This window comes from Trachymyrmex septentrionalis, unplaced genomic scaffold (assembly GCF_001594115.1).
Source record: "Trachymyrmex septentrionalis isolate Tsep2-gDNA-1 unplaced genomic scaffold, Tsep1.0 scaffold213, whole genome shotgun sequence".
Classification (NCBI taxonomy): domain Eukaryota; kingdom Metazoa; phylum Arthropoda; class Insecta; order Hymenoptera; family Formicidae; genus Trachymyrmex; species Trachymyrmex septentrionalis.
In genome coordinates this window covers 215,113-237,396 of record NW_017305321.1, presented here as the reverse complement: position 1 = coordinate 237,396, position 22,284 = coordinate 215,113, and the positions used below count along the sequence as shown (strand labels likewise).

The window sequence follows — 22,284 nt, the reverse complement described above, 5'->3', positions numbered from 1 at the left end:
TTAATACTTTTCTACACACATTGAGAAATCACAAAAGTTCCTCTACTTCTTGACTTGCTCTTGTAAATGCCTTGTTATCTTCTGATTTATTCGAAATTAAAGAAGCATAAAACTGATTTTAATCTCGAAATTGAGCATCACGTGCAGCATTACGGTATAATGCGACAATCTCGCATTCTGGCTTCGTACCGCGGATCCGGAATACAGGATACTGGAGATGCGTGAATGTGCGTGTATTCGCAAACGAAACGCATCATAGTGGTGGTGGTGGTGGTGGTGGTGCGATATACGCGCCTGTACCCTCCACAGGAGATCTTGACAGGTCGAGTCCTGGGTATAGCTGCACGGCGGCTCGCTCGTATATCTCAACCCACGCAGAAACATTCGTTAGTAAGCGATCTCTAAAATGGATACCTTAATGTGGCTTTCGCAAACATTATTATGGCTCCGCGACTCTGCTTTTCCCCAGCTCTCTCGTCCGCGCAAATAGAACTACTTTATTCGCGTCTCTTCGTAGCCGCGTCGTCGCTCGACCCCATTTTATCTCGGCTTCAAAGAAGATTCTGCGTCGCATTAACCGATATAAGCCACGATGAATACGCTTGGGAATTATCCACGTGGCGTTCTCGCAATTCAGACATATCTAAACTGTTCGCGCGAAGGAATTTATGCGTGAGGCACTGCGATGACAGCGCGGAGATTTGTGAAGGGAAAAACAGGAAAAACAATAGCGACTAACTATTAATCTTTTTACACGCTATTAAACGGCATATGCAATAAGATTAGAATGCATAAAATTTATTTAAAACCCTAAAAAATTGACTAATCACAGTCGAATGTGAGGAAAAAATTTGATTATGATTGGATAACTTCTTTTGGCTTAAAGCTTAAGTTTTACGCCTTAAAATCTCATTGTAGAGACTTTAGATTTAAAAGGAGCAATGATAATCCAATTCCTCGAGTTAAATAACATTCTATTATTTTTAACTTCCATGTGTGTCAAAATGTAAATCAGTCCATTTCTGTGATTAGCTTCAATGTTAACAATATCCATATTAATATACACGCTTAATAAATAATAAACTTTTGAACCAAATTCAATATATTTTTGTTTAATGGAATTATTTTATTCCATTAAACAAAAGTTTTTTTATTTAGTTAAATTAACGATATATTGAGCAGTAGCGACCTATAAAAATTATTTAAAATAACTCAAATTGTGTATTTATAATTTAACATTAATATAAATTTAACAGTGCATTAAATCGCGAAGCCGATTCTGTAAAGTTAATACTCTTATAGAAATCTAATAGTGACCAATTTATTACCGAAAAAGGATCGATAATTTGTTTGGAATGTTAAAAGCATTAGTTAAAAGAATAACAGTGCTTTTAATATTTCAAATAAGTAATTAATTACTATTTTGAATATTAAATGGGCCAATACTAAATTTATATAAGAATATACACTGCCAGTTCATACTTAAGATAGGGACGTTTAATCTATGTTCGTTTGTTTTCTGAGAGTTTTAAAAAAGTGTATCGATATCAGTTTGCTTTCAATTCCGCGGATCGATCAGTCATATCGCGACAATTCAAAAAGTTTACAGAAAGCAACGATGATGGGTCACGTAGAGCGATGTGATGAAAAGCTATGCGTCAGTTGACTAAGTTGTAACATAATACAAGATAAGAGATAAGCTAAGAAAAGCTCTAGAGATGTAGAGAAAGATCCAAACATCTGTACATAGAAGTTCATATTGAAGTGACTTACGTACGTAGTATTTCGGCGTACTATTGTGACTTTCAAGATGAATTCAATATTTCTACAACGCCCAAACAGGAAGAAGCGGCATGCGGCAGGACGAAGGGTGGAATCAGTTGACTGAGCTGTAACAGAATGCAAACAGAGATAAGTTAACAATAGAAAAGAGAATCAAATGGATGAAGGGGGAGAGACTCTCAACAGAAATGTATATACTATATATATATATATATAATTCATAATTGTGACTGTTCTTCTATACGCAGCCATCTAGAAATATTCTTGCATACTGACGCATTATCGAGCATTATCTTGGATTCTCTCAAGATTGATCTACCATAATACAGCGTTTAAAGAGGAAAAAGCGGCGATCATAATGTGAAGTGATAGGACGAGGAACGTTGTGTCAGTCGACTGAGTTGTAACATAATGCAAACAGAGATAAGCCAACAGCGGAACTCGGCGGAGAGAGAGAGAGAGAGAGAGAGAGAGAGAGAGAGAGAGAGAGAGAGAGAGAGAAAGAGAGCGAGTCAACAGTGGCGAGCGGTAGCTGGTCGACTGACAGCACCCAAAGAATTAGTATCTTGTATCTGGCGAAGAGCGCCACAAATCATTTGGGAAGGCTGTCAGGCATACCTTGAGCCCAACGCAAAAACCCCCGTCCCCGCTTCTCTCTGTTTCCTTTGTCGCTCTCTCTCTCTCTCTCTCTCTCTCTGTCTTTTCTTGTATATGCTTCGCATGTTGCGAACGGTCCCGGAACAGGAGCGCTTCTTTTCCTCTGCTTCTCTCTCTTCCGTTCTTTCCCTACCTTCCGTCTACTCGTATCACTTTCTCACTCAATACGGAAAGAGCGGGAAGATCAAAGGATGCCGGCGCCATCGCTGCTAATGATATGCGACCGGCTGCTGCCGGGTAACTTGGAAACTCGAGGATGCAAGATTCGGGACTTCCTCGGAACGAACTGCCGCGGAAAGTTTCTTCAACAGTTTCTTCTCGAGATACGAGTTGAAGTATTAAATGAAGATGGGAATCGCCGACAGTTTAAGTGCAACGGGTGTCCTGCGATCCTTAATTTTTTATTGATATATTAAAAGCAAACTCATTGATAAACTTTATATTCTTTGGTAAAAGTAATTCATAAAAATTCGTCGGTTTAAAAAAAAATAAATTATTTACTTTAATTTAATATTTCTACACTCGTTTCTTTGACCATCTTAATCATTGTTTCTTTCTTCATGATTGAACCGCCCACGCCTTTAATTTCGAACGAGAGACGACAGGCCTAAGACCTTTGCGGTGGCGATACAAGTCCTCGCGTACCCTTCAGTTGATATAATTTAGCATTAGTTTCCTACGTTGTGCACCCTCGTTGCCGAGGGGTACGGCAAAGTCCACCGTTTCAATCGCTTAGGTTCGTGCGAATTACCGCCTCCAGGCCTTTATGGCACATCAAAGGGAGAGGGAACTATGAAGGCGCGCCCTATTCGCTTGCACGGCCGTCTTATTCGAATCCCAAGGTATCTCTTCTTTCCGTCTTCTCCATAACTCCCCCTCTTTCGCCTTCGCTCTTGTTCGCCACCTTTACCCTCCGCACCGTGGAAAAGCGGCTCGTTGCTCCTCAAGCAGGCATATGGAAGATGGTTGACGTGCTAGCAATTCGAGGAGAGAATGCGGGACGATTGATCCCTAAAAGCCCTGAGGATAAACTCGCGCGTTTTTTTTTTCGCTCGGGAAGAAATATCTCTTCCCGAGAGGGTCCGCGCGTGCGTGTGCGCCCGAATAAAGCGTTTACTCAACCAGGAGGTGCGCTCTATATTGACGTAAAATTTTTTTTTACCCTCCACATGCCAATTATTTACTCACCTTCCAATAACATCTTAATTTACTGGAGAATTAGTTTTAATATGTGCCGTCAAGATGCAATGTAAAAATATCAATGTAATAAACAAAACAAAATATTGTACGATTTATCTCTCAAAAAGTCTGTTTTCTAGTTGAACTGTTTTCTAGTATATTTTCGGAACTTATAATGAGATACACTCTAGAAAATAGCGATGTGAATTTAACACCATGCAAGTATTTATATAATTCTCACTATGTTGGTGTTAAATAAATTAATACTCATGACGTTAAATCCACACCATGATGATGTTGGTATAAACATCAAGGGTTTTAAATTCACAAAAATGTTGGTATTAATTTAACATCAACACATGATGAGAATTATATAGACACCACACGAGGGATATTAAATTCACACCGACATTTTTTTAGAATAGATATGTTTAATTTTTTGTGAAAGAGATTTCTAATGCAGTCTAATACAGGAATACAAAAAATTGACCTAAAGTAAAATTGTATCTCAGCTAAAAGATTCTTAATAATACTAAACTCTGATAGAAACAAGTGCTGAAAGTACTTTTGATATATTATCCTACACAACAATAGCTTCGTTCGACTACGCATTCAATTAATTATGTGAATCCCTCCGCTTCTTGTTTCAGGTGGCGATTAAGATAATAGACGTCGAGCAAGGCAAGAAGGATTACGTGATGAAGAACCTGACGAGGGAGGCGAAGGTCTTGTCAATGCTACAGCATCCGAACATCGTCAGGCTCTACGAAACTATCCGGGTGAGTGAATGAAAGACGCTTTAGAGTTGCAATCAGTTTAGAAAATTTCGACGATTGATCGAGTTTCTTTACTTTAATTAAGCGCGTCGAAAGTTTAATCGAGTTCTTAATAACAAAGACGATTCACCACGGTCGATCAACAAGATTTAACCGTGTTCATTGTGCTCTTACATAACGATATATTATCCGTCAAAAAGAAACTATGCCATTCCGTCTCGCGTTATCCCTCTCCTAGTGACAGATACTATCCCTCGTAGATTCTACGCTATTCTACTTCACGCCATTCTCACCCGGTACATGACGTTTGTCAGAACGCCATGACAAATCGCGAACGTCTTGAAATTTCGGCGATGTCAGGAACCGAAATGTAACGTCATCCGAGAGAGAGAGAGAGAGAGAGAGAGAGAGAGAATGATTCATCTTTCTAGATTTAATTAAACACACCATTTAGCTGAATTTATGAAGCAGGCTGAATGCGTATCAAAGTAGAAAAGCTTTTCACCCTTTAATCATTTTGCTTCGCGAGAAATTTGGGGTTCGAAAAATGATTTATTTTATGACCTCGATTTTGAAGTCTATCAGTTTTGCATAAATAAGGAAAGAAGGCCACATTCACAGTCAGGACGGGTCATGATGTCAGTTTTTATGAAAATTGTACAATTTGTAAACCTTAACCGAATACGGAATATCTTCTTCCCTTATTTGTGTTAAACTGATTGAGTTGAAAATTGAGATCGCAATAATACTTTTTATGTAAATTTTACACTTTGTAAAATTCATACAAAAAATATTATTGGTCTCCAAGATCTGCCGAATGGTCTTCTTCGCTCATTTGTGTTGAACATTACTCGGTCGATTTTCACGGAATATTATCTGTCAGTTTTGTCAGTAATGCAGACAAATGGAAATCAACTATAGATAGAGCCTGATAGATCTCACACTATAGACGCATTACAATCCATGTTTGTTCCTCACGAAATAAATGCTTATCCTCGTATCCACGAGGGAGTCAGAAATTGATTTCGCCAAAATGAAATCGGTTTCAATTCACGAGTGTAAACTTGGAAATTATTATTTTGAGTTACGAGATCCTTTCTACGCCGATACAGAGGAAGCCCAGGACCGGTACCATTAATGCGTTGCATCGTACGTGACCTGGCTGCTACGGACGCGAACGTTGACCCAACACGCGGACTCGCGGGACGCACGTGCACGCGCGTACGTACGCAAGCATACGCACGCACGCACGCACGCACGCACGCACGCCACCCGGAGGTATACGCGGGCGGGGACGCGGGCGAGAGGAAAAAAAAAAGCCCGGGGAGAGGACTCTCGTATGCTTGTACGACGTAATTGAATTCATGTGTGGGACGTCGATATCAGAGGCTCTCCCGGCGGCGCAGCATCGCGCACCTCGTTTACTCTGAAAATTTTGTTAGTCCGCGTGCTCGCTCGTCACGATCGAGTTACGAGGACGAGGGTGTGTACGCGCCAGGAAAGATAAAGTACGTAGGAAAATATGACGGGAACGCACACGCCGCCGCGATAGCTCTTCCCCGTCTCTCCTCCGCGTGCGAGATTCGAGAATTTCGAAGCTCTGCTGAAATATTCCCGCGCGAGATGAACGGCGGATGGCTGGGGTGGGCCTGCCGATGTCCGACCAGAGAGACGTGTAAAATTTTTCAAGCCGAATACGTCGCTAGAATCATTCTCTGCACGCGGTAGCCGATGCACGTCTCGTTTTCCTTTTAACACGCGACGTGACTAAAAAATTGTAATTTACGAGTTACATTACAGTTCATTTGTAAAATCTACGTTCTTGGTTCTTACCTGAAAAATTATTCTAAATTGAGTTAGATCAATCTAAACAAATCATTCTACGAAGTTGAGGCAAGCCAATTTATCTCAATTACACAGAGCGCCTTTATTCATGTCTATTTAAAACCGTCCTCCGGGAATAGATAGTTTTTAGTTGCATTTCGCGTTACGGGAAAACATTTGAATACTTGAAGGAGCGTGGAGTGCAAATATATCCGTTAGAAAAACGATCGTTCCCGCGAGCTTTCATAAATGGACAAACGAGTTTTACGATTGCACCGTTCGATTCTTCTCCCTCGACGGAAATGATTTTATAGTAATACCGTCTGCAGATGGTATTACTTTCCACGTGCGTTTGTAAAACGCTCGAATAGAGTGCGTCCTGTTTTATTTAAGCTATCCCATCGAAGGGGAAGAGCTATCGGCGATGAGAATGCTCGCACCTGACGGCAAATATGATAATATCGAGACGAGATCCCGCCTCGTCTTTCTTGCCGTCGCCAAATTGGCTATATATGACGTCGCCTTATATCTCATTTCCACGTCGTAATCTTTACGATGGTAGAGGCTCGCCTACGCGATTTCTACTGCCGTTTTCGTTAGATTCTTTGGAGCATCTGCGCCTGCATGCAGGTCGTAAAGTATAGTCGTTTTCCAGGCCAGTCGCTTTTCTTAGGGTCGCCTGCCAGTGACATAACTTCGACCATTTTCAAACGATGAATAATGATACTGCCGGGAGTCATTGAATATGCAAATAGCCACTTTTCCTTGTATTAATTACACTAGTCGACAAAAAAGCCACTTTTTTTGCTGTCCGAAATGCCATAATCTACATACCTCAGATTTTTTTTCACGCTGAATACGATGGGTGTCAGTAGAATTTGTGTAGCACGTCAAGATTTTTAATAAATTGGGGTATAGTGATAAATTAAGTAAATTTCGACTCATTTCATTCGAATTTTTTTAAAATCCTATATATATATGATGAAATGTAAGAAATATACATACTTTCAAATTTATGATATACACGAAGTGCAGTGATAAAAAAAATGTCAATTTACCGTAAATTTACGATAGAACATAACGTAGCAGCGCAACAAAATTTCATACTCCGCGAGGACAATGTATTGGCGACCATTTTTTGTGTCGTAAAGTTGCGGTTATTGCAGTGCCAGTGTAAAAGCGTACTTTGCAGTACCCAACATTTTAGGCAAAACCATGGCGTTTACAGTTTATCGATATTTTCCTGCCTGGTCACTACTAGATAGTTTATTTTATTATCCGTCACGTATATATACAGCGATTTGAGATTTCCGCCCATAAAACTTTTTAGAGAAACAAAGCTTATTTATTTTATTTATTATTTATTGCATACGCCCCCCCCCCCTCCATCATGATAATAATATTTTCAATTTTCTGCTTAAAAATTAAGACCCCAAAAAAAATATCATCTAAATATTTTATTTCAAAGAAAATCATTCTATCTAAAGTTAACCCAATTAAAATTGCACATGTCCTAATTATAATATTAGTAATTATAACAAGATAAAAAAATGGTTTTTTTTTAATTATTTATTCGTACATATTTGTAACTTAAAGTATAGGATATACCGTTCTGAATCATTCTGTGTAATAAGAAAGCGCACACGTGCCTGTCGATTTTTACGAAGATGCATGTCCAGCGGTCAACGCGTTACTCATGCTCAGGATAAGAAAGCCGCTTTAAGCGCCAATTAAGGTCATTATTGTCGGCCGACAGCGGCCGTAAACGTGCCGCTCGCGCGATTTTATGTCGGTACCGATGTTACGAGTCGACGAATCGGCGCAGGACTTGCCCGTTACTGATGTTCGACGACGCCGATGTTCCCCTTGTTCGGGGAGACGAAATCACTATAAAAATATACGCGTCGACAACCGCATTTTCAGTTGGTTATACGAGCTGGAATTGCCTCGTTGTAAGTCTATGATGTCATTTTAGATAATACCGCAGGAAACAATTCGAGTAAACTTGTTTTCGTCTTGTTACAAAGCAGCCTGTCCGAATGTAAGATCAGGAAATCGATTGTGCAAATATATTACATTGAGAAAAGATATATTTTAAATTTTAATAAACATTTATTTGAATTGTGCCAACTAAATATTTTCTTACAGTAAATAAATATCTGCTCAATAAAAGGAATGATCAAATCAAATTAATAATTCCTCTGTCAAACAAATATACTTTTACATTCATTTCAAATATTTAGTTGCACTATATTCAAATTATTTATTGAAATTTAATTTTTTTTTTCAGTGTAAGAAAACAATTTATTACCTAGAAAAGAGTCGGAGTTGCAAAACTTGTAATGACAGTCTTACTGTAATTACAGTTTACTTTGTAGGGAACTTTCGGGGAAAGACGACGATTTCAGTGATCGATGGAAATGATCCAGAGATTCTGTCAGATCGTAGAATCGAGAGATACAAATGTTAAATTCGCGCTAAGGAAAAATCCGCTTTAAATTCCACTCGGGAATAGGATCTTATAACTGATGCACAGCTTTTTGGCACGAGTTGCGAAAGCGAAGCTCCATACGCTTCTTGTTTCGCAATTGACTTTCACGTTCGGCTCCTTTCCCGTCTCGACTTTTCCGTGCCTATTCCTTATTTACCATACATCAAATTTACATTCCTGTTTTAACTCCTACTCCCGGTGATATATCGAAATCAGGTATCTCACGTTCCATCCTGACTCCAGTTGATTTGGTTGGCAAGCTCTGTATGTACAAGTCCTTGTCAAAACGAAACGGTGATTCTAGCCAAGTGGGATAGAGCGGTGTGCGTCTCTGATGAATTGACTTCGCAAGTGGTCTCCAAACTTCCAGAAACTCTCGTTTAGTTTCTATCAGCCAAGTTTCCTTTCGGCTGTCTTCAGTACACCGAACAGAATAGTGCGGAGTAAAACTTAAATCAAGCGAAGTGATAATTTTTTTTTAAAAGGACCCCACACTAATCTTATGGAAAATATCTTTCTGCGGATTTGACTAATTTTTGAATATTTTATGTTGTAGTTCTCTTCATTCTGAACAAATGTCTCAATGGGCACAACTTGATCCTATGAGTCGTTTCCGCGCTACGAGCCTTGAAAGGTCCAGATTTTACATGATTACAATGTACGCTTCTGGCGTTTATTTTGCCATTATAGTCAGGACAAACGCGTTTGATATTTATTTCAATCAGTATCGTCTGATTAGACTCTGAGATTTATTCTACCAGTACTGTCGAAATAGGCGCTTCTGGCATTTATGGCAAACTACTGTTACATATGCATATGATATACCACGAACCTGTACCGTCAAATAACTACTTAATATAACTAATAACTGCTTAATATAACTGATAATGTCAAATAACTGATACATAATATAACTGACGATAACTGCTTAAAGGATTAATGAAGTTCTTGGAATAACTAGTAGTCAGCGAGAGAAAAAAGGCAAATTGAAAATCTCTTCCCGTCCGATCTCGTGCTTAACATTTGATCGTTAATACGCACGTGTGAAATTTATTCGGCTCTCGTGATCCACGCGATTCATAATTAAAGCATCAGGCTGTACCGAATATGCCGATACGATCAGTCCTAAAGAATTAAATAATCATCGGCATTCGGGGAACACCGGCTCGCCATTGGCCAGGCGCAACGAATCGCTCCGATCGTAACTCGTCGGCCACGCGTGAACGCGTCGCTCCCCTGACGTCGCCGCATGCATATTGTTGCATTAAGGTAATCGCTTAATCGACGCAGCCCACGCACGTGTTTCGCGATCGCGCGCGAAATTCGGGAAACGCTTTCTCGATAATTACGATGCGCCTCCGCCTCGTGATGCATTTTAAATGCACGTGATTAATTTCGCGTGACCAGTCCCAGTCGGGAGCAGATTCTCTCCCCAGCTCGATGTGCTTGTTGCTCCGTTTTCAGCAGCGACTAAAATGTATGGCCGTACTTCGGCACCGGGCCGCACGAAATAAAAAGATGAGAGAAGATTATACACGGTGTATTAACGTTATTTAATAAATTTAAAGCGCATCATCATGAATTATCCTTCATAAACCGCTTCCTTTTTGTTGGTATGTGCAATTTACTTATGAATTATAATATAATTAAGTCGATCGTTTCAGAAACCATATAAATGTAACTTTTAGAGAATTGAAAAACGGTCTAGTTTAGTAGAAATTGGATTGTATTTCATTTTTTTAAAGATTTAAAAATTTATCTATTAGAATTCACAATTAAAAAATCAATTGTGCCTTCCAAATTCAACTAGTTGCTGATAGAGAGCTAATAGAAAATTCTGCAACTATAATTACTTCTAAAGATGTTATAAAACAACAAGTTATAGTCCCAAAAAAGCTACAATATTTATTGTTATTATTACAAAATATACATAATTTATAAAAAAAACAGTAAACCTATGACATCAAATTCCAATATGCTAAAGTGATTCATTATTGAATGTATTTTTACAAAATCTAATGTCAGGAGAACATAAATTACTATATAAGTCAGGGTTTCTCATGTAAATGACAGTTTTGTAAATCTGATATCTGCGAGAGAAATGCTTGATTAATGTGATTTTTTAAATACATTATATAAATTTACTTCCCCTGATATCTCCTCATTTTCGAAAAGAAAAATTAACTTGAGGTTTCTAAAATAACCGATTTAATTGTGAATAACCGATTTCAATTGCTCCCTACCTAAAAATAATTAAGTACAAATAAAATTCGTAGCCCGCAAATTTTTTTATTGTTACGTTGAGAAATTTTGATATTTGTAATTTCAATGAATTCAAATTCCTACAGAGAATATGTCTGGCATGAGACGTACCTTTTGTAATACCTACGGTATTAGTATTAAAATTCAAATACATAGGGATTGTATAGATTTAAGAATCTGGTATCAAAGACGGCACCGCGAGAATCTAAGAACTTAAAAGCCCAAACGTAGAATCCCCATGTTGCTGTATCCCCAAGAACCCTATGATAGTCGCGTTATCGACGTAAATCGATAACGGTTTAATTTAACGACTGCTTGCAGTGCGGATCTGTGTACTACCTCGTGACGGAACTCGCGACCGGCGGCGACCTGTGCACACACATTAAGGAGCAGCCGGCCGGTAAACTGGACGAGAACACGGCGAGGCTCTATGCCAGACAGCTGGTCGCCGCGCTCAAGCACATGCACTCGAAAGGAGTCGTTCACCGGTGAGTCATTCGTACTTTAGTCGCGTTGCGCGCGAATTTTCAGGCGGTCTTTCTCTGCAACTCGAATGAATGGTCCATGCGAAATCTTTTTTAAACTTCTCTACAGCCACATATATGTACGTGTAGAAACAATTAATGAAGAATTCACATTTTTCCTACAAAACGGAAATTTTATCTAAAATTCCCAAGGGGGAAGTTTCAATTTGAAAATTGCAAGATATTTAACGTTGAATATTAGCAAAAGATCGGAGAAGGTACGGATGAAATTTATGCCAAAAAGAACCCCGTGCTGATCCGATCGGAAAAAATTAAATGAAAGGAAATGAAGATACTTTATAAAAGGACTTCAACTCGCATTTAACTTATGATGTTCGTCCACGGCCGTGTTTCTACGAACGGTATAAATTGCATTTGAGATGCAGCAATCTTACGAGGATCTGCCGAGCGCGATCATTTACCCGCGTCGTTTTCTTCTCCACGGTCTAATAATATTCAACCGCACGACGTGTCGTGCCTTTTTTTCCAGTTGGCCGCGGTGATGTACGGCGTTGGCCGGCCGTATCGTTTAAATAAAGAAATCGTCCGGCGTATTACACACGAGGGAACATTTGCGATCGCGACCCTGGAGAGCCCACTCTCTCTCGTCCGGCCCGTTTCGTGCGATCGCACCGTGTCGATAACGACGCGTGTTCCTGTTTATTACGAGCGGAATTACACTCACGAGGATCCTTGCCCGCGCGCTTCCTCGACCGGGAATGCTCTCTCGTCGGTCCGATTAACGATTAAAAGCAGCTTCCTGAATTAATTGATCGGCAACGGGCAGGTTGCCCGTGCAGGTTGCGCGTGCACTAATTTTGTTAGCGTTTAAATTTATAACAACGCGAATGATACCTATTTATATCTCATATCCAAGGATTATCTTGAAAGCATTTAGAAATATTATTTCGGAGCTGCTGACACTTTTTATATTAATATAAAAAAATTAATGCTGTGAATGAAATTTGAAACACAAAATATAATTTATCGCTTCTATTTTTTATCGCTTATTATATTTTCATATTATAATCCCTATGTTAGCATATTGAGCACGTACAAGCAAGACTGCTAAATTGAAATTGCGATCATTTTTTACGACGAATTCCTCCACCCTTCATATCAGCATATTGGAGTATCTCAATAACACGATATTTCTCTTTAATCATGATATTGAACATAAATTCAATAAAGATGGCTATCACTTTAATCTTGCAATGAGTCACAGACCGATACTTATATCGTCAATTTGTGTATATATATATATACACATACACACACACATATATATATATATATATATATATATATATATTTAAGACCATCTTAAGGATAGTCTGTTTGTGTTTTGTGCATTTCTTTACTAATCCCGATACTATAACATTTATATACTATAACATTTATATATTTTTTAATACAGAACCTTACGAATATTTTCTAAACATATTAAAATATATGTGAGACTCACTTAATAATTTTTGTATACTTGTAAAAGCAAACAATTAATCCTAGAGGTAGAAATTTCATACATTTTTTTAGCAGTTACTGGACAATATAACTCTATTTAATTATCTGAGAAGTATAATAAAACCTTTTAGGATCTCAGTCTCGAGATATAACGTTTTGCCTGCAATTACTGCGTTTAAAAGATTCATAAAATGGATCCATTTACTGAACAAAAATAGATGCAGTATTTTAACTAATAATAATCTATCAGCACTAAACAATAACTGAGCAGCTGTCTAAGTAAGTTGTGCATATTTTTATCAGAAAAACTGCTTCAGCTACTGAATAGAATTTTTAAATTCTTATCTATTTTCTACGCAATATTGTTACAACTAGAACTCAGTAATACTGCGGATAATAATTTAATGGCTATTTAAGAAAACTGCATAAATTTTTATTAGAGCCAATCACAGAGTTATATTAGCATTCCAACAAACAATCTAACATTATTTATCGTCATTTTGATGTAAAAATGACATCTTTAATATTAAAATAACGATTAGTTAACCAACGTCAGCTTGTTTACTACGATGTTAAGATATATTATCAAGATGATCTTTAACAAACCGACTATGAATACCGGTCATGGAACAAATTCTAAGCCGTATATTTGCAAAATCTGCGAATATCTGAAAAAAAATTCAGTGGATATTCCATATACCTTGTATATCTCGCGTGCGTTAGCGTTTCTAGCGTAGAAAGATCATTGCAATATTTTCGGCGAGCATTGCGATATCGGCATGCATCACCCGGGAAAGGGGAACCGACGACTTTTAACATGTTCGCGAGAAAGGCGTCGCGGCGTTTCCCTAGCGAAAGAGGAGGCGTAATGACGCACGCACGTGACGCGTTACGACGTGGAGCAGTAATTCGCTTTCGTTGCTCACGAAGGATCGGCGAATATAAAGCAGCCGGCAATATGGCGTACGACACGGCAGTTTGTTTTCGTCGAAAGTGCAAAGTCTCAATCTCAGATGATAGTGATAGATCGTCGCTCTCACGGACTCGCACGTTGTAAGGGATGTAGAGAGGAGAGAACGGAAAAGGGGTGTTGGGTGGCTGCGAGGGATCTCTCGCAAGGAGGGTTAGGAAAATCGCTATAAGCGATCGCTTAACCCCTCGAGAGATTAGCCCGTTTCTCGTTCGCGGGGAAAGGAGAAAGGCAAGGCTTCCTTCTAAATGGAAATGGAGAAGATTTGGCGCTAAGGATAGTTAACGATCACTGCTCGCGGATTCGTTCTTTCTTGCCGCGCTATGTATTCTTAGATTAAGACAAACGGAGTCAGGAGTTGCTTCGACTTACTTCAGCTAAAGAACGTTTTAGCTCTTCTTTCAGCGCGCCCTACATTATTTTTGTGTGATAGTTGTTTGCTTTTCTAGAGTTATCCTTCTTGATAAGTTACGTGATACATTTATGATAGTCGGTATTCTTGAAGTTCTCTTCAATTGTCTAATCGAACTCTCTATAATTCGTCACAGATCTCAATATATGTTGCGCTAAGATTGAAGATGTTTACATAGAAGTACCTTCTATTTTTTTTAAGAAAAATAACAAACAAAATAATGAATAAATAACGAAGTACTATATAATGCGACCTCTAGATATTCAATACTATTGTACAATTATTTTGAACAATTTAAAAGAAACCTCTCTATTAAACAATTGAAAACAATCAGTCTGGAGACTCCCCAACGTAGCCTCCAGATGATCGATAATATTGTGTTGCATGAAATATTGTGCAATAATATTGATTGTCCGAGGGTCGCTTTAATCTTTAACTAAAGATTTAAATTATTGGATCTCTATTTTCTCTTCATCTGATATTGTCATATATCGTCACATGTGTGTACAACTCTAAGAGATTCTCTGCGGATTTTCTCGGCAAGGGATAGTTGTAAAGAGTGAGAAGGGGAGAAAAGAAAGAGGAATTCTTTGTACAGCAGCCCTCTTCACTCGGGACCACCGAACATCCGCAGGCTCACGTTTTAATTCCGACGAACGCCTCCCGTTTGCTCTGCCATTATTCGCCAGACAAAGCCATGATCCTCGAATCGGGATGGCACGGACTTCTTGCGGAATCCTCACGAGCAGGATTACGATTCCCGTACTATATCCGCTATTCTATTGGAAAGAGAGAGAAAGAGAGACCGTCCCCTGGTGTATCCAATGAAAGCTGCCTTACGTGTTTATCGATGCTTTTACTTACGCGGGAAACTAGCTCCGACAAGTAGTAAGAGTAAACGGTAAAGCTGTAAATCGAGTACCATCGTGTTGCATGCCGACAGTATCCAACGAAACCGGTAGCAATTATTCTACGAGTTTGTCTAAACACCTATCTCAATTAATTGTAAGTTATTATCCTCTACCACCACTTGTACGATTACTTTACTTCTTTTTACAGGAAGAAATTACGGTTGCTGTGAACTAGCCGACTTGTTCTTAATCTTTAAGCGACATGTATTCAGATCTGTGCGACCATCTATAAAAAGAGACTGTAACGAAATAAGTCAATGTCAATAACATTTTCCAATATTTCCACAAAAGAGTAGGTATATAGCGAGAACGGAATTAAGACTGGATATTTGTCTGCCTATTTCTTCGAGTATGAATACGAAAAGATTTCTAACGCAAACTTATTTATTCACCGTTCTTGAAACCGTTGTTGGAGAACGGAGCTTACAGTGCTACCATACCAGTGTCAGGTCGAAGTTTGCCGGTGGAAAAAAATTGGGCGGGTAGGCGGTGCATATTCAACAGAAGCGAATACCGTTACAATCTAGGATGAATCCGTAGCAAGCCTCTCTCTCTCTCTCTCTCTCTATCTCCCTCTTTTTCTTCCTCTTTCTATCTATCTATTTCTCCACTCGCCTCGCGCGCGCGGATCACGTGCAAGGCAAGCGGGAGAGGAAAAGGCGGAAAAGTATCTCGGAAAGTATCAGCGACCGGCAGTAGAGACGTTAATGGACACAAGCACTCGGTTATCCGCTTAAGTATAGTACTTATGGTGCCTGTATATCCTTCGGCCCGTTATAGCGGCGTAGTTTTGCCAGTCCGGAGCTTCCGCCGGCTAGCTAATCGAGTCTATGGCTAGCTAATTGGCTCTATTCGCTGCCGGTGACCTTGATCTCTCGCGGCTCGTTTTATTCTGCCATTTCTATTCCACTAACGTGCCATCTCGTCGTCGCCCGGATGTCGCGTCAATTCTCGTCTCTCACCCGCACGAAGACCACAATTACCTCGCCCCGAGAAAGTTTTTTTGTAGGGATCACGATGGACGAGAGATGGATAACGGATAGTTATAGCGCGTTCTCGTGCATGATAATTGAGATGGACAATCGTGCAATGTGGAAAAGATATGACAATGACACAGGAAATATGTCTAATATTGATTACAGCTAGTACAATTAATCTGATCATTTTTTCGCTAGTATTTCGTTAACTGTGAAACTAGATTTTTTTTATTAAGTCGTTAATATTAATGTCGTATATGAATATCATAAAAGGAAAGATAAATTTTTCTTATTTATAGAAATTCAACTCTTCTTTCTTATATCTATTTGAGTGATATATTTTTATGAATCTCGCAAAAGAGAGAAAAGATGAATTTTTATGGAAAGTCAATTTTTTTTCTTTTCTTACATCTAATTACAAACGTACGCTTCTCCATCCGTGGCGAACAGAGCAGATAGAAAGACCTCGGTGCACCGCGACGCGACAAAAGTCGATGACACATGTAATAATGTCAGATCGATCTGCGTGACGAAACGGCCGATCGGCCGATCGCAAAAGTGCAACGATGCTCGCAGGTCTCACAACAGAGGCTACGCGGTGGTGTGTGTTCCACGAACTTTAGCATTTGTGCTAACCGCGAACGGGGCTGCTCGATAATCCACATTAACATGGGAATAGGAGTACATTTCGAGGCCGAGCCTCAATAACGTATTGCCTATTACCTGGAAACGATACCACTCAATATCTCGCTCTTCGCACACACCTCGGACACGTCCGCTCGTTGCGACAGCTCTCCTCTAGTTCTTGTACCGAACAATTTCAACTTGAGGTCGCGGTAAAACTGAATCGACAGTTATGCCGGATTCACACGAACAGAACAGTTTTATCAAAACGGATTTATCGATGAGTTCAACAGCAATAACTGTAGAGTAGATCTATTTGTGACAAAATACAAAAATACAAAAATCATAACACCTTTTCAATGTTTTCAAAGGGGTACAATATTCTACGAGTTTTTAAATTGTATTATAGTCAGTTAATTGCATTATTTATTGATAATAATCATTTATTTGATTTGTGTAATTTTTTATTATTAAAATTTAGTAGGACATTTTTTACGTTATTTTTTTAAATTAACAGAATTCTGAGCAAAAAAGGTTTTGAAAATCATGGAATTACTATCTGTTAGAATTAAGGTTTGACAATCACTGATCTAGCTTTCGCAAAAAGGCTTTATAATACATCAGTTTATGGCCCGTGTGAAATCGACTTTACTCTCGCGGTTATACTTAGATATAACTTACTAGCATACCCCTCTGAAATAATATTTATTATGCCTGCTGGAGCTGCACGAGGACGCTCGTTTCCATCGAAAGTACGAGTTCGATTATTCTCGCTGTGAAGAGAATTTAAAATACGAGATTGCTTCCCGATTTACTACACCATCAGTAATGGACACGTTGCTTTCTAACTTTTGTAATCGATATCGTGCCTCATCGCAGAACATAGAAGAACATGACAGTCGTCGTGAATAACGGAGCACTCCAATTTTTTCATAATTTCCATTTAAATCTCGTTCAGACGAAACGACGATTCTCAAATATACATATATGATACAATATAAAAAAAGTAAACTAATAATTAATATTTATTAATTTTTATTTATAAATATTAATATTTATTGAGTTTGTAATATATTAAATCCCCTGAGACTTGATTTTAATGAAAGTATAAAGCATTTTTTCTTAATTCAATTCACGAGCACTTTATTACTTTTAAATAGATCAGATAAAATTAAGATAAAAATTAATAGGAATTAGAGACACGTACACACAATCTTAAATAAATCGCGATAGTACGTGTTAAATAATAATTTTTTTCTTAATATCTTGCCACTAACGACTGTAACTTCATGACTTTAATTTTTAACTTTAATTGCCAATTTTTTTTCCATTGCCAATTACACGTATTAATAATTTGTTTGAAAGGACTTGTCAAAATAACAGCTTGAGATCTCTTCCATTTCTACTTCATTTCATATTCTCAGAGTCTTCTCCAAGGCTTTCACACGGACGCATATTAAATTATTCGAGTAATCCGATCTCTAGTTATCGCCAGCGAAATCGCAACATCGGGATGCGCGGCAGGTGTGCCTCGTAACTCCGCGAGACATCGAACTTGATCAGCCCCCGGAGACGCAGGTGCCGCAGAAAAGTTTCTACGGGTATGAATCGGACCGCGAGGGCGATATTTCCTGGCTTCCCGCACCAGGCAGTTGACAGGAACGTGATATAGGGACGGAGGAACGGACTCGATTGTTTTTCCAGCGATAAGACGGAGGCAGCAACCGGGTCGTCTTTTAGAAGACCGAGGACCTCCTGCGGCTCCCATCGCGCGCGGCTCTCGCCATTACCGCACGGAAATTACCTCGAAATTAATTTAAACTTTCATAACAAGTAAACTGGTCGCCGGAGACGGAACGAGATAGCGCGGTCGCCGGATCATCCCGAAGCGAAGTAGCCGGATAGTCGGAATCGGGCCTACTTTAATAGCCATTTCTGAATCTCTTGTGAAGTATTAATTAACAGGAAACAGCGCTGCGGTTGAACGATTCGCGGATTAGTTGTCCATCTTTTTTCTTGAATTTCAATCCCCGTATTTACGAGTAAAACTTAGTATTTAATTATCATACAAACATAATTAACGAGGTATTTTCTCTCTCTCTCTCTCTCTCTCTCACGAGACATGAGACATTGTAAGAGATAATATTACTTACACATACAATTGAAAAATTTGTATTATAAATTTAACATATATTTCACATGCCCCAAACGGCCTACTTAAATTTTTGTATTAATCACAAGATAAATATGTTAGATAGTAATACAAATATAATGTAAAAAAAATTATCACAAAAAAAATGTAACACAATTTATAAGCAAATTGTGGAAGCATATTTCTTTAGAAAAAATTAATATTTGTAATATGTTAAATTACACGTATTTTATTTATTTATCTCAGAATTTATATTTTAAAATATACCCTTTTTGTTATTTGTTCACTTTTTCATAAATTATGTGTTAACAATGAGAAATGTTGAATATCAATTTAACATAGTCAAATAGTATAATCACACTATTAAAAATTCAGAATACCAATTTTAACAAGGTTTTAATAAAAATGTTTCCTACTTTGCAGGAATTTAATCTTCTATTTAATGATAAGGTAGATTTTCATCCAGGAAAGTAGAATTAGATCCGATCTAACGTGGTCTAACTTTTGTTCATTTTTCATGTAATCAATGTACAAAATGTGTCAAAAAGTTTATTTATATTATATTATAATACATGTTCCTCTATTAAACAACGTATGCGCGATGTAAAATAGATGAAGTCATGGGTCGCATCCAATCCTAGCTTACTATTTTAAAAGATTAACAAATAATTTAACATAATAAAACAGATTAATTCATTAATGATCCCAATAAAAAATGTTGAACCTGACTTCATGGATAATAACAGAATTGAAATTGTGGAGAACGCGCGTCTGTTCGTTTTATTCTGTGCGAATTCGCTATCTTGTTACAGTCGTAACACGAGAAGGCCAACTTAATCAATGTGCAACCATAAAGAAAGATAAAAAAGGGCAGCAGCTCTCTACTAATACTAATTTATTCTGTAAAACGCTTACACCGGGATGCGATTTGTCTCCGGAAAAGAAAAACGGAAGCGGGAGCAAGAACAAATCGAACGCACGTACGGTTTGTCCGCTCGCCCGACACTCAGCCGAGTGATTTATTTCTTAAATCAATTAAGGAGATCTGTATGTCGAGTTCGTAGGGTGGTCTTAGAGACGGGGGGGTAGCAATTCCGAGCAAAGCCCGCGGTTCTTGCCGCGTTCGCAAAGAGGGTGAGAAGATCGGAAACACGAACGGGATTGGCGGGGCGTAAAGACTCGCAAGCGAGAAAGACGAGATCGATAGGTGCGAAGGAAAAAGCGTATAAAAAAAAGGAGGGGGGGGAAGGGACAGGAAGTTGGGGCGCAATCGTCCCGTTCGCTCACTGCGGTTTCTCCCCGTTGCGAGAAAGATCGAGACTCAGCGATTTCGAGATTGATTCCGCACGTCCACGCTCGCGAGAGAAGTCACTGATTAAAAAGCGGTCTTACCCCATTAAAAAGAATTGAAAATTAAAAAGATTTGTTCTAGAATCAAGAGAGCCGAAAGATTACCAATCGTCGACTTGTGTGTGCCACACGTACAAATATTTGCTAATTCCATTTTAATCTGAAGAAGAAGTACTGCTGCCGCAGCAGAACCAGCGCGGTTACTGCAGATTTTATGTGGAAGCTTAGCTACCTGGAATAAGAATCAATCTGTTCTTCTAGGGAAATAAATTATAAATTCAGCAGAATTACATTTCCAGCAAATAAAATTAGCACTTTTTAATCAATCTTCCTCCTGTCGATATAACAACTGGCGAAATTTGCCACGACAGCATAAAATATGCTGTGCAAGCAAATCTTTTTTTTCGCTTTGTACATAAATTATCGTGCACACAATTTCTGGGAAACGCAAAGGTTACAGAAATAAATGATCGCCAATACTCGTTCGGGTATTGATAACGATAAATTGCAAAATGTGCCACAGTATTCTTGCAACATCGACAGCCAGTTTATCTTGACAGGCTTATGGTCGCTCAGAGACCAAGAACGAAGTTTATTGCCGCTTTTAACGCGATTTTCGAACGTGAACGGTGGCAGCTAATGGGTTAAACGTTTTCGCGTTTATCCTCTTCATGGAAATCGCTAAATCTCATACGCCATCGTATATTTGAATCGACAGCCCCCCCCTCTCTCTCTCTCTCTCTCTCTCTCTCTCTCTTCGTTGGCAATCCGGATCCTTGAATTACCTCCGAGAGAAAATCCGGTCGCGGACCATTGCTTTCAACGTAGGGGTGTATTGGACGCGTCCGATCGAGCGAATCCTGTCGCAACATCCCCTCAGCAAGGAATTCCGGGATTGCGAGCGACGTCGCGCGCGTGTACGTACGTATGTGCACGCGCACGCGCACGTGTATATACAAAAGGCTCCGGTACGAAAGCTTGAAGAGGAATGACTATAGTGGAAGGACCGAGGGACTGAGCTAGGCGGGAAACGCAATTAGAGCTCAACTGGTCGGTGTTAGGAAGAGCTTTCGAACAAGAAGGTAGGAGAAGGGACGGAGGATGGCGAACGAGCGGAATTTTCCTGGGGTTTCGGTGGGCGGATACCGGGAGAGAGCTAAAGATCGTTCCTGGCTGACGGAGACGGAGGGTCCAGCTTCTAGAAATCAATGTGATCTTCTGCGGTTGTCGAAAAAAATTCAAGCAAGAGAGAACCAACAACCCGATCCTTTCCTTTTTATATTGCGACTTAATCGACGACCAACAATCAATTCTTCCTAAAGTGACGTTGCTCTAATCGCAACTGGTTGCTAGATATATGGGAATATACAGAGTGTTCCGTAAATAGCAGTAGTACAATTGAGGAGATGATTTTGCATAAAAAAATTAATCGGAAATATAGAATAAAATTTTTTTATATCAAGTTTTCAGGCAACATTTTCAACGATTTATAAAATAATAAAATTTATCGTACGCAAATATCCTATTTTATTTTGTGTATTCTCCAATGCAACACATGGGAGATAGTCTATAGCATTATAGTAAGGTGCGTTATAAGTCGAAACACATGTATACTCGATGAATGTTTAAAGTTGATTTTTCCGAAAACGAAGCCTCGTATGAAAAATTTTATTGTATATTTTTAACGTATTTTTTTCATGTAAAATCACTTCTTTCCCGATTGTACTACCGTGGAACGTCCTGTATTTCGCATAGCTTTCTGTTTTTCAACAATGAATATGATTTTATTTTAAAAATGTGTTATTTTTTTAGTACGAATATTTTTCCACTAACAATAAACGGAGTGCATCTTTCATCAACAGGAGGAACAATTTTATAATTAATTTTCTCTTTCTCCTAAATAAAAATTCTATTGTTGAACGGATACAA

The 22,284-nt window shown here is 38.7% G+C and overlaps 1 protein-coding gene across 2 annotated transcripts in view; it reads left to right on the top strand.

The window, feature by feature from the left end:
• The window catches only part of LOC108748183 (MAP/microtubule affinity-regulating kinase 4-like), a 296,086-nt gene that overhangs the window by 225,226 nt on the left and 48,576 nt on the right, over positions 1–22,284 (top strand). For both annotated transcript variants that reach the window (XM_018486213.1, XM_018486212.1), the window contains exons 2-3: positions 4,269–4,397; positions 11,293–11,459. In XM_018486213.1, the coding sequence (XP_018341715.1) occupies positions 4,269–4,397; positions 11,293–11,459 (296 nt within the window). The remainder of the gene's footprint in view (positions 1–4,268; positions 4,398–11,292; positions 11,460–22,284) is intronic.